This window comes from Physella acuta, unplaced genomic scaffold (assembly GCF_028476545.2).
Source record: "Physella acuta isolate Inbredline_101_S28 unplaced genomic scaffold, ASM2847654v3 ptg001802l, whole genome shotgun sequence".
NCBI lineage: Eukaryota > Metazoa > Mollusca > Gastropoda > Physidae > Physella > Physella acuta.
The window spans coordinates 118,207-132,590 of NW_026733312.1; the positions used below are offsets into that span (position 1 = coordinate 118,207).

At 36.5% G+C, this 14,384-nt stretch overlaps 1 protein-coding gene across 1 annotated transcript; it reads left to right on the top strand.

The window, feature by feature from the left end:
* The first annotated feature begins 4,390 nt into the window (after window positions 1-4,390).
* LOC131930564 (uncharacterized) lies at window positions 4,391-8,885 on the top strand. Its single transcript, XM_059287103.1, has 2 exons — window positions 4,391-5,908; window positions 8,868-8,885. The coding sequence occupies exons 1-2, from the start codon at window positions 4,391-4,393 to the stop codon at window positions 8,883-8,885; spliced, it is 1,536 nt and encodes a 511-aa protein (XP_059143086.1).
* The last annotated feature ends 5,499 nt before the right edge of the window (window positions 8,886-14,384 follow it).

The window sequence follows — 14,384 nt, forward strand, 5'->3', positions numbered from 1 at the left end:
ACACTAACTTGTCCAGAACACGATTAACTAAATGTAAAAAAGTGGATGTAACCTTTGTGTTGTTATACTTGGCAGGTAAAACCGTGTTCAATCACACCTCCTATATCATATAGCGCATAGCATGTTGGCACGCATTGCTTAATTTTATGATGGAGGAAAGCAATGGGGCAAACAGATGCTAAATTGCTTATCAAACATGTCTTTACGCAACATACTCCCAGCGTAGAGGTGTGTATGGGGGGGGGGGGGGGAGGGGAGGGTGATACCAGTAAAAACAATTATTGTAAATTAGATGGTGTAAGTTTGCGTCGCTTATTTTTGATAACATGCCAATTATCTTACATTAATTTTTCAATAAATTCTTCGTCTTCTTCGTTCTTAATTCGAGTGTTCTAAATTTATTTATAATTTTTCTAATTGTCTTTGATCAAACACCAATTGATAGACCACCTGTGATCAAAGACCCTCTGCTGAGAAAACACATGTGGTCAAACCCCCTATGGTCAAACCCCCTATGATCAAACCCCCTATGATCAAACCCCCTATGGTCAAAGCACCGCTATGGTCAAAGGCCCGCTGTGGTCAAACCCCCTATGGTCAAAGCCCCTATGGTCAAAGCTCCGCTGTGGTCAAACCCCCTATGGTCAAACCCCCTATGGTCAAAGCACCTGTGGTCAAAGGTCCGCGCACCAAAAAACAATTTAACTTTCAAATTGTTGTATAAACACATCTCAATATTTTTAATAACAAAAAACACTAGTTTGCCTTTTGTTTAATTATTTATAAATTTATTAACTTAAATCAATTGCTACATTCTGAACTAAATTCATGAAACTTTTTAAACGTCCTAGACACGGGCCTTTATTTTACAAAATTTCAAAGTACACTTTGCTTTTCTCTAAACAATGTTTTAGTTTTCATTTCACGATATATATATATATATATATATATATATATATATATATATATATATATATATATATATATATATATATATATATATATATATATATATATATAAATATATATATATATATATATATATATATATATATATATATATATATATATATATATATATATATATATATATATATATAAATATATATATATATATATATATATATATATATATATAAATAAATAAATAAATATATATATATATATATATATATATATATATATATATATATATATATATATATATATATATATATATATATATAAATATATATATATATATGTATATATATATATATATATATATATATATATATATATATATATATATATATATATAACTGTATTTGTGACACCATATATATAGTATCATATTTAAAGTACCGTATTGATAGTACTGTATTAGGTAGCTCTTAAGGAAAAAAACATGCCACAATCAGTGTCGGTTTGGTGATAGGGGGGTGGAGGGGGGTAGGGCGGGATGACAAGGTAAAAAACAAAACCTTGCTCAAGCTTTACCCGCTCCTGATCTGCTGTGTGGTTTTCTACAAACAGTAATTATTTTAATACATTAGTTCGTCTAGTTATCCAAATATTACACTTCATTAAAATGCGTAGGGTTTGTTATATTTTATGTATTTTTTTTATCTTAATCCCCCCCCCTCACCCCTCAGACATGTAATTTATAGCGTCAGTTTGTCTTGTCATGTTCGCTTTAGTATTACAGTTTTCATCATCGGCTTGCGAGGACTGATACAGATTTACGATAGAAATATATTTTTTTACTGACATGTTCTTTCATTCATTTAGGACATTTTTCTTATACATAATACATTGCATCTATTTACAATTATATTTTTTGCAGAAAATGCAAATGTGTATTTTAATGTTATGTTAAAATTGCGTCAATTAAAGAAAGAAAAAAACATGTTCTCCCATAAGAATCACTAGATCTAATGGTTAATGAAATGAAAGTGTTGAACCTTTACTAGTCTACGTGTCAGTTATTTGATTTAGATAGTTGTTTTCAATTAAATTTAGTTTCTAATTAAAAACTAACAATTTTAAAAAGTTTAACTAGCAAAGAAAATTTCATATGCAAATTAAAATTTACAAAATTAGTACCTAGCTCATTCTAACAAGGTAATCTTCGGACAAACGGTGATAAGGACTTGGAACTGGACCGCATCTCTCTGGCAGACAATGAAGATTGCCAGGTTGTGGGAGACATGAACAGCCACTCTCAGAGCTGGGGTTACCCTGATTTCAAAGGAAAGAAAATTGAAGAATGGCAAGCAGGAAGGCTTACACGTCTAAACAACCCTGATGACAAACCAGCTTTCTAGTCTAGAGCACGGTCAACCTCATCCATCTCAGACACAGCTTGTGCTACAAACGACACCAGCTGAAAACTTTGCTACAAACGATACCAGCTGAAAACTTTTCTACAAACGACACCAGCTGAACACTTTGCTACAAACGACACCAGCTGAAAACTTTTCTACATTTTACAATTTTAAAATTGTTTTGTTGAGATTTTTCAATAACTGATACCTCAACAAACGACCGGTGTGATAAGTTACTATGAAAATTGCTACCTGAAGTAATAAGAGGATCTACATATATATATATAATTCTCTTCATGGAGACCATAGAAAACACCACGCAGCTTAGCCACCACCCTCATCCCCACCTGTCAGTTGAGCTGTGGTTCACCCTGAATGTTTACAATCGTAGAGCTGGGATAGATAATTTAGTAGTAAACGATTTGAAACGAAGGGGAGGTAACAATTTCTGATTGATCTTTTCTTTGTCTGTAAACAGCTGCTTTCACTGGGAGGGGAGGTGGGGGGGGGGGGGAAGGAAGGGCGGTAGGGGGTAGTGTTGAATTCACAAATTATGAATTGCTAATAACCAGAAAATAAAACAACTAGATGGCGGCGTATACTACGTCGCGGGTCAGCTCGTTAATATAATTTTTGCAAAAACTGATGCCACTTGTTTAATTGGAGGGGGGGGGGGGGTGACACCAAGTGCAACTTTCACAGAACAATGTAGTGATCAGAACGAAATACACCACCCACCAAAGTGGATGGTCCTGACACCACATTGAAAAAAGTTGCACATCAAAAAATCCTCTGATGATGGCGGCTAACTAAAATATCAATGCTAAATTTCTTATCGAACATGTCATATTGTTATATCGTTTATTACCGAGTGTTGTAATAAGATAATAGTATTAATAGTATGTGAGCATCTTGACATCAAAAGAGACGCAGACTGCCTAGACCAGGGGTCGGCAACCTGCGGCTCGCAAGCTGCATGCGGCTCTTTTGATGTCAGGATGCGGCTCCCCAGTTCCATAATAATGATATTATTTTATTTTCATATAAAATTATATAAAAAATATTGTACTTGTGACCTACTTAGGTCTGTTTTGCTTTATGTATATTTAATCTCCTGAGTTATGTATTTGTCCTTGGGAGAATTGTCAGTTCACTGGTACAACCCGGTCAACTGAACGCTGTCACATCATGTGATTGTAAGTTTAATCCCTGGCAGAACCTCAACCAATGGACTTGCGACCGTGAGGATCCTTTACTGACCCTCAACCAATAGTCGTAAGACTTTTGAGTTATTTCCCCTTACTCTGAGTTGTATTTAATCACGGGATTCTCAAGTCCAGGGGGGCCGCCAGATTGACCTAGGGACCAGGAGAGGTGTGCCTGTGGTTAGGTACGCCATTTTGCAGTATTGCTATTTTGTGACATGATTTCACCTTTTGTATAAGGAATTATGTGACTAGTTGTAGTTTACTGAATTTGTGTTCTGGTGTATTATTACACCTTTTTGACTATCGGTGATAGTATTAACCTGTATAAGGATTTCTATTGTTGTAGAGGCAAATTGTCTCTCCTTGGTCTTTTGTTGTAATTATTATGAGGCCATTCAGTTGTGTGTAGTAATGATTTATCACAGCTGTGATATTGTGATTTTTCTCAAACTGTAAGTTGGAGTTGAGTTTATTTATATTACACTGAGAATCTGTACATTTTGATCTTACCTAGTGTCATTATCTTGTACATAAATTAAAAAGGTATTCATAGTTTAAGTCGTGTGAGTCTCTTCGATTTGTCGTGTTTTACCCCTAGACTGCATTAACGAGCTCACGGCAAGTTGTTGAGATTCCGTTACAACGTCTTCTATCGGTACCATACCAAACGAACCTGGGGCGTCCGCTTCCTCCGCGGCTGTCGGAGGTCGGACATAACAAGTGGGGGCTCGTCCGGGATTGAATGTTTTGTGTGCAAGTTTGGCACTAGTTTGAGTTTGTGATCAAGAGTTTGGTCAGTAGTTCGAAGAAGTTGAACTAGTTCTTGAGTAGTAGTTTTTGTTATCAGTTGAAGGTAAACATTGTTACTTTGTAGCTATGGAGGCTTTGTTGTTAAGTCCTACTGTGGAAGCAGTTGAGAACTTAAGTAGGAAAGATTTGATAACAGTTGTCAAAAAGTTAAACCTGGACTATATTGTTACTCAGACCTCTAGGGTGTTGAAGGACAAAGTTATTGTTTACTTCATTAATGAAGGCATGTTAGATGAGAGTCTCCTTTCTGAAGTTTTGGCACGGGAAGTGAAAATTGTTGATAGGGAGTTTGAGGCCAGACTAAAGTTAGAAAGAGAAGTTCAGATGAAGCGGTTAGAATATGAGTTTGGTATTATTGGCAGTAGTTTGAGGTCAGGAGGTCCTTCTCAGTTGTCTGTGGCCCAAACATTGGCCCAGTTTTGCAAATTAGTCCCTAAGTTTGATGAGTCAGATCTTGTCGTATTTTTTAATACATTTGAGAACATGGCTGAAAGTTGTCAATGGCCTAGTAACGTAGTCACGACGTTACTAAGCACTGTTTTAATTGGTAAGGCTGCCACCACATACCAGGCACTCTCTCGCGAAGTCCAGTCAGATTACAAAAAGGTCAAGGCTGCCATTCTGAAGGCTTACGAAATAACTCCAGAAGCCTACAGAATTAAGTTCAGAAAAATTAGGAAACAACAGAACCAAACCTATGTTGAGTTCCTTTTTGAAAAAGAAAAAGTCTTTTCAAGATGGCTCCATTCTGAGAATGTCGACGACTTCGACAAACTCAGAAGTCTGATACTGAGAGAAGATTTCCTCAACGCAGTACCTGAAGAGATCAGACTACACATCTTGGATAACCGAATAACAGACATCAAAAGGGCAGCAGAATCAGCTGATACATACGAGCTGGTACATAAGAAGTCACAGGGTTCTGGTACCAAATACAATCCGGTACTACCTCTCATCAGCAACAATCCCTCTGCTGGCCAGTTGCTGAGATCTCGTCAATCAACACAGATACCCAGAGTCACAGCCAGGCGACTGATCTGCCATTATTGTTCCAAGCCTGGGCACATCATCAAGAACTGTTTCCTGCGACAGCGAGACAACAGAGAGTATGTACGAACATCTCGTAACGCTCTCCCCCACCAAGCAAGTCCAAAGGTGAACCTCGCCCGTCGTGATGACCCTACGCCAGCGTGTCCACAGGGAGGTAACGAAGTGACCACCACTTCCGTTCAGTCATCTTATGACTATCCTCTTCACCAACCGGTTACATCAACAGCAACCAATGGTGAAGAATCGAGAACTGTTGGCTTCACGTCATTCATGACAGATGCTGTCATCAGCAACCCTGGAGACCCAACATCATCGCGGAACATCGTAGTCCTAAGAGACACTGGGGCTTCTCAGTCACTTTTGCTGAGAGACTCATTGAACATCGCTCCAGAAACCAACACCGGTGATGTCACCATCATTCAAGGAGTGGGAGCTGAACCAACAGTAGTTCCACTACATAAGTTCAACCTGAGACATCAGCTCATCCAAGGAGATGTCATCCTTGGGGTGATAGATTCCATACCTGTCCCAGGAGTACACCTGCTTCTAGGGAATGACCTTGCGGGAAGCAAAGTACACCCCTATACGGTTCAAAACCCTTTGTCAACAGTTCCAGATAATGATAATGAACTTTATCCTGCATGTGTGGTGACAAGAAGCCAGACCAAACAATTGGCTGACATAGCGCATGGACCACACCTACCATCATCGTCGGCAGATCCATCTCCCAAACTGGGGTCTATGCTTCCAGAGAACACAAGCCTGGGCTTACCCCTGAGGATATCTCAGGAAGACATCATTAAAGCTCAGCAAGTCGACGCGGAACTCAAAGCAATGGTCGAAAGATCACTCTCAGCTGACGATGGGGAGTATTTCTCCGAGAATGATCTCTTCTTTCGTCGCTCTGTACCAGTGGATGCCTCACCTGCTGAACCATGGTTGGGTAAAAACCAGCTGTGGGTTCCTCCACCTTATCGGCATGAAATACTGAAACTGGCACATGACCATCCGATGGCAGCGCACCCAGGAGTCAAGAAAACCCTGGCGAAGATCAAAGAACTGTATTTTTGGCCGAAAATGAGAAATGATGTGTCGCGTTACTGCAAAAGTTGCACGAACTGTCAGCTGGCCGGGAAGCCCAACCAGAACATTCCTAAGGCCCCTTTGAATCCAATTCCTGTGTTAAAAGAACCCTTCTCCAAAATCATCATGGACTGTGTAGGTCCCTTGCCTAAAACCAAGGCCGGTAACGAGTACTTACTTACCTTTATGTGTTCAAGTACCCGTTTTCCCGAGGCGTTCCCCTTACGGAACATTAAGGCAAAGACCGTAGTCAGAGCCATGACACGGTTTTTCACTACCTTTGGATTACCTAGAATCGTTCAAACAGACCAAGGTAGCAACTTCACCAGCCACCATTTTCAGGAAGCGCTAGACAAGCTAGGCGTCACCCACGTCACCAGCTCAGCCTACCACCCTCAGTCTCAAGGTGTACTTGAGAGGTTTCACCAGTCACTGAAAACCATGCTGAGAACGTTCGTTAAAAGTAACACCCAATGGGACGAAACTGTTCCATGGATTATTTTCGCCGCTAGAGACTGTGTTCAGGAGTCCCTAGGTTTCTCTCCTTTTCAGCTTGTGTTTGGACATTCTGTCCGTGGTCCCCTGAAGCTGATCCACGAGCGTTGGACAGGTACCAGTAAAGATCCTGTGGAGAACTTTGACGATTTTCACGTTCGATTGAAAGCCGTGTGCGAATTGGCTCACAAGAATTTAAAAAAGGCCCAAGTGAGAATGAAAGGACTGTATGATAAGAGTTCGCGTAAACGAACATTCAATCCAGGCGAGAAAGTTCTTGTGCTAGTGCCTAACCTGGACAATGCGTTATCCCTAAGATATTGTGGGCCCTTTACGGTGCATTCAAAATTAAGTGATTTGAACTATGTTGTCAATACGCCAGATAGAAGAAAGAAACAGACAGTGTATCATGTTAACTCACTGAAAAAGTATTATGATAATTGTAACAATTTTCATTCCACAGCTAAAATTACTTTACCTGTGTGTTCAAATGTTTCTGATGATGTGATACATGATAAACTGAAACCCCCAAAATTGCTAAATTCTTCTTTTTTAAATCATTTAAATGACCACCTTGTGCATTTGTCCATTGAGGAAAGCCAGAGATTGTCTCAGTTATTCGAGACATTTCCATCTATTTTTGGGGATGTCCCCAAAGAAGCAAAGGTACCACCTCATGATGTAGATGTAGGAGATGCAAAGGCGGTCAAACAACATCCCTATAGAGTTAACCCAGAAAAAGCTATTTTGATAAAAGATGAAATTGATTACATGATCAAGAATGATATCATTGAACCCAGTTTCAGCAACTGGAGTTCCCCCTGCCTGTTAGTCCCGAAAGACGGTGGATCTTTCAGGTTTGTGACCGACTTTAGAAAGGTTAATGCGCTCACCAAAGCTGATTCATATCCATTACCTCGGATAGAGGACGTTATTGATAAAGTTGGTCAAGCTAAGATAATGTCCAAAATTGATCTACTGTCAGGATACTGGCAAATCCCCTTATCTGACCGTGCAAAAGAAATATCTGCTTTTGTAACCCCTAATGGTTTTTATAGATACAAACGTATGCCTTTTGGTATGCGAAATGCTGGTCAAACATTCCAGCGTACCATTAACTCTGTCATTGCTGACATTGACCAATGTGAGTCCTACATAGATGATATAGTTGTATTTTCTGATACTTTTGAAGAGCATATTGTTCAGTTAACTAACCTTTTTAGAAAATTGTCTGAAGTTAATTTTACTGTAAACTTGCATAAAAGTGATTTTTGTAAAGGTTCAATTACCTATTTGGGTTATCAAGTGGGAACTAACCAAGTTAGGCCCATTGAAGCCAAAGTAGATGCTATTGTGAAGTTGCCTCCTCCCAAAAATTGTAAAGAAATCAAAAAGTTCCTTGGGATTGCAGGTTACTATAGGCGGTTTTGTAAAAACTTTTCAGCTGTAGCTGAACCACTTACGGCCTTATTGAAAAAGGGTGTTGAGTTGGAATGGTCAACTAAATGTCATGAAGCCTTTTTGACCATTAAGTCATTTTTATCTAATGCTCCTGTTATGGCTGCACCAGATTTCAGCAAGCCTTTTAAACTTGCCATTGATGCTAGCAATTTAGCCATTGGCTCAGTCTTATTCCAGGAAGACAACCGAGGGATCGATCATCCAATAGCCTTTTTCTCTAGAAAGTTAAATGAGAATCAAAAGAATTATTCCACTATTGAAAAAGAAGCTTTAGCTTTGGTTTTGTCCTTACAACATTTTGAAGTCTATGTCACTTCTTCCATCAATCCAGTCATGGTATTTTCTGATCATGATCCTCTTAAAATCACTACTAAGTTGGGACAGAATAACAACAGAATTTTAAGATGGTGTCTATTTTTCCAAAATTTTAATCTGGTTATTTCCCATATTAAAGGAACTGACAACATTGTAGCTGACTGTTTGTCAAGAATGTAAAACAACTTTTGATGTTCACCTTAATCTTGTGAAACTTTTTTGGTTAGTTATAACCATTTTGCAAATGTTATGGTTGATTAAACTGTAGCCTGGTGGCTGGAGTTCCAAGCTTTCAGTCAGATCAGGATTGTACGTTTTGTACGAAACTAATTACTTGTTGAAAATGCCTGTTATTTTCAAATGAACCTTATTTAAGGTGGTTTTGTATAATGTGCATTGAGTTGTTATAAAAATGTATCACATTATTTAGTTGATGTTGTAGTGGGACGTTTAAATAAAGGAATTAAGTTGTAAGTTTCCCACATATTATATCCAGATGGATATGTTTGGTTTCCTTTGCATAAGGAACTTTGATGTATTATTACTTTGGGAAGGATTGTTTCCCTTTGGTAAATTTTAAAAAGGTGAATTGTTTCCCTTTAATTTTTAAGGATGTTTTTTATTGACATAGAAATTTTGTTAGTTACTATAATTGGACATTTTTTGTGTCAGATTTGTTCCATATAGTGATTGCCATTTTTGTGTAACAAAAATGCCTCTCTAAAAGGGAGGGGATGTGACCTACTTAGGTCTGTTTTGCTTTATGTATATTTAATCTCCTGAGTTATGTATTTGTCCTTGGGAGAATTGTCAGTTCACTGGTACAACCCGGTCAACTGAACGCTGTCACATCATGTGATTGTAAGTTTAATCCCTGGCAGAACCTCAACCAATGGACTTGCGACCGTGAGGATCCTTTACTGACCCTCAACCAATAGTCGTAAGACTTTTGAGTTATTTCCCCTTACTCTGAGTTGTATTTAATCAAGGGATTCTCAAGTCCAGGGGGGCCGCCAGATTGACCTAGGGACCAGGAGAGGTGTGCCTGTGGTTAGGTACGCCATTTTGCAGTATTGCTATTTTGTGACATGATTTCACCTTTTGTATAAGGAATTATGTGACTAGTTGTAGTTTACTGAATTTGTGTTCTGGTGTATTATTACACCTTTTTGACTATCGGTGATAGTATTAACCTGTATAAGGATTTCTATTGTTGTAGAGGCAAATTGTCTCTCCTTGGTCTTTTGTTGTAATTATTATGAGGCCATTCAGTTGTGTGTAGTAATGATTTATCACAGCTGTGATATTGTGATTTTTCTCAAACTGTAAGTTGGAGTTGAGTTTATTTATATTACACTGAGAATCTGTACATTTTGATCTTACCTAGTGTCATTATCTTGTACATAAATTAAAAAGGTATTCATAGTTTAAGTCGTGTGAGTCTCTTCGATTTGTCGTGTTTTACCCCTAGACTGCATTAACGAGCTCACGGCAAGTTGTTGAGATTCCGTTACAACGTCTTCTATCGGTACCATACCAAACGAACCTGGGGCGTCCGCTTCCTCCGCGGCTGTCGGAGGTCGGACATAACATACTGGAAAACAACTTTAAACAAAATAAAAACACTAAGAATAGGTGGAGTAGAGCGTATACAAAAAGCTGACAGCTGCATTGACACAAGGCCCAGCCCCACAACTGTGATGTGGCCAGCCCCGTGGCAGTGGTTCCATGCTTTCAACTACCGAAGTGCACTTTTTTTTTTCAAATATTTTCGATAGTAAAGGTTATTTTAATCAGAAGGCATATTTGTGCGTTTTACCGTGCAATTATTTAACTTGAGTGGCAAATTCTTATAGTTATTAGCCTCTAAATTGGGTAGGGATAGTTTTATAATTGTTTTTTATTATCCTTAAAAACTGGTTGAAATACTTTATTTTTTATACTTAAACTCATAAAAATTTTTTATTTAGCTAATCCTAATGCCGACCCGTGGCCTAGATCTAAAGTGTGTACTATTTTCAATTATTTTCTTTTATAAATATTTTTTTTTTTTTTTTTATGATACAAATTTTAAGTATACGAGAAAGTAAATATGATGACCCTAGATAAATTTAAAAAAATCAAGTAATAGGTCATTATAAAATTAAAACAACATTCATGTGTACCGACAATTGTTAAAACTGAACTTTCTCATCATATCTGCAAGTCAATTCTTTCATTCAGCTAGCTGTTAGCAATTAAAATTTGAAACTGATAAAAATTTAAAATTACAAAACAAAGGCTAAACGATCCTTTTTATAAGATGTTAAAATTTTTCTAGTTTTGATTTACAATGCAAACAATGTTTTGTATTTTCAAAAATTATTTATTAATTTCTTTGTACATTTAGCCATTTTTGGGAGCAAACTTGTAGGTTATTCTTCTTGGTTAATTTAAATTTATAAGTGGAAATTAGCGTAAGCGAATTTATAAAAAAAAAGTTCTTGGTTCGGATTTAATATAATAAATTCACATGAAATTTAAATGAGCAAGATGAAAGCCCACATTTACCATATACAAATGTTTATTTCGAATATAAAGGCTTAAGTATCTATAATACTGTATTTACGACACTCTATTATACTATATATAGTGCCATATTTAAATTACTGTATTTATACTATTGTATTAGGAAACATTTTTAAAGGTAAAAACATGCCAATACCAGTGTCGGTTTGGTGAAGGGGGGGGGGGAGGAGGGGGGGGGGAAGATGACAAGGCACAAACCGAAACCTTGCTCAAGCTTTACCCTCGCCTGATTTGCAATGTGGTTTTCTACAAAAAGTAAATATTAATAAAAAATTACATAAACCTAGATGTAACAGTACTCAAGTTATCGTGTTTACAGACATACGTACACACACAGACGTACGGACAAATTTGCAAAACTATGTTTCTCCGACTTAGGGAGGTGTGAATTGTCGATATCTGTGAAAATCTCGATTTTTTTTTGCACGATTACAATACTTCCTCTATGAGAAAGTAAATTTATTTGTTTTGTTTTTAGTTTTCTCTTTTTTTCTGCATGAGACATGTTGTTTACAGCGTTGCCTTGCAAGTTTGCTTTAGTATTAGTTTTCATCATCGGCTTGCTTGTGAGGACTGATACAGATTAACAATAGTAATATTTACTTTTAGCCTAATTTTATTCATTTAAGATGGTTTACTTAAACATAGATCAAATTCAAAACGTATATATATATATATAAAAAAAATAAACATAAAAATGCAAATGTGTAATTAAATGATGATTCAAGGAATTTTTTATCCATCGGCGTGGTGATCTAAGAGGTGGGGGGGGGGGGGGGATTTGGTTTTTAATTGTAGCTGAAATAAATTTGGAATTACAGAGAATTAAATGATAACAAATTTGAATATACGAGAAAGAAAATATGATGAAACAAAGGGGAGTTAACATTTTTGGATTGATCTTTTATTTGTCTTTAAACGGCTGCTTTCACAGGGAGGGAAGGGGGGGGGGGGCGGAAGGAGGTAGTGTTGAATTCACAAATTATGAATTGCTAATAGCCAGAAAATAAAACAAATAGATGGCGGCGTATACTACGTCGCGGGTCATCTCGTTAATATAATTTTTTGCAAAAACTGTTGCCACTTGTTTAATTGGAGGGGATTGGGGGGATGGGTGACACCAAATGCAACTTTCACAGAACAATGTAGTGATCAGAACGAAATACACCACTCACCAAAGTGGATGGGCCTGACACCACATTGAAAAAAAATTGCAAATCAATAAATCCTTTGATGATGGGGCGTGGCGGCTAATTAAAGTATCAATGCTAAATTTCTTATCGAACATGTCATCATGTAACAGCCTCCCAGCGTTGAGGTGTGTGTGGGGGGGGGGGGGGGGAGGGTGACACCAGTAAAACAATAATTGTAAATTAGATGGTGTAAGTTTGCTTCAGTAATTTCAGAAAACATGACATCTTAAAAAATTTTAGATTTATTTCTAGATTTATTTCTAATATTTCAAATTGGTATTGGTAGCCCATGTTATACTAAATGTGTGTGGATATTTTACTATTTAGTTTTTTTTTTTTGCTTTTCCACTAATATTGTTCAATGTGTAGTAAAGCACATTGCGCTTTGACCAATAACTATTTCATAAAATATTTTTCTCAAACAAGTATAGCGTTACAAAAATATATGCCTATAATTCATGTGTAACGGGTACCGATCGCTAAAATATATATATATATATATATATATATATATATATATATATATATATATATATATATATATATATATATATATATAATATATACATATATGAATATATTTTTATTTTTTAAATTTTTTTTTCGGAGTGGGTGTACACCCGACCTGGCGACGCTAAAGCCTAGGACAGGGGTCGGCAACCTGCGGCTCGCGAGCCGCATGCGGCTCTTTTGATGTCGAGATGCGGCTCTCCAGCTCCTTGCACGAATATTAAGTTATATTATTTCATTTTCAAAACTCATAACAAATATTATACTGTAAAGAAAAACAACAGGATAAAACACTCAGCAGAGAACAGTGAGAATAGGTGGAGTAGAGGGTAGACAGCTGACAGCCGCTTGGGCACCAGTGCCAGCCCCACAGCCGTGGTGTGGACAGCACCATGGCAACAATTCCGTGATTTTAACTAACAAATCAAATTTATTTACCAAATCCTAATCAAATACCATAATATTGAAATAATAATGTGGCTCTTTATAAATTGGGATATTTGTAAATTGTAACTTTTGGCTCTTCCGTCTCAAAAGGTTGCTGACCTCTGGCCTAGGACTTAGAGTATGTACTATTTTCAATTATTTTCTTTTTAAGTAAATTAAAACAACAGAGCTAAATTGAAAGTTGTGTGGCAAATCGTCGATAAGAAGAAATTGTTAAAACTGAACTTTCTCATCATCTCTACTATTCAAGTCTTTAATTCTGCTAGCTGTTTGCAATTAAAATTTGAGCCTGGTAATAATCAAAATTAAAAATACAAAAATTAAACAATCACTTTTATAAGAAATAAAAATAATTTTGTTTCTGTTTATACTGTAAACAATGTTTTGTATATTTTTCAATTATTTATGAATTTCTTTGTACATTTAGCCATTTTTGGGATCAAATTTATAGGTTATCCTTCTTGGTTAATTTAAATTTATGAATGGAAATTACCAAAGCGAATTAATAAAATACATTTTCTTGATTAACGCTTATATTAGCTTTTTAAAGTAATTTAACATTAACAAAGAGATAAACCTGAACCGAGTTTATATCAACAAAACTGTCAATATTCAAAACAAAAAAAAAACAAGTTCGCTATCAAGGTATGCAATCTTTGCAGTGATTAATTTAACGCCGTAACAGTAGTATCGATCTTGTTGTTAGATTCGATATCCGACATGTTAGATTCGTTGCTTATCGTGTGTTTATTAGATTCGATGATATGTGGGATTCAATATTTTCAATTACTATAAAGCCATAATACTTATTGTATTTATTACATATTCATAGTACCAATAGTACCAATTGATAGTACTGTATTAGGCAATTAATAAAAATTAATTAAAATGCGTAGGCGTTTGTTATATTTTGTGTAATTATTTTATCTTAATCCCCC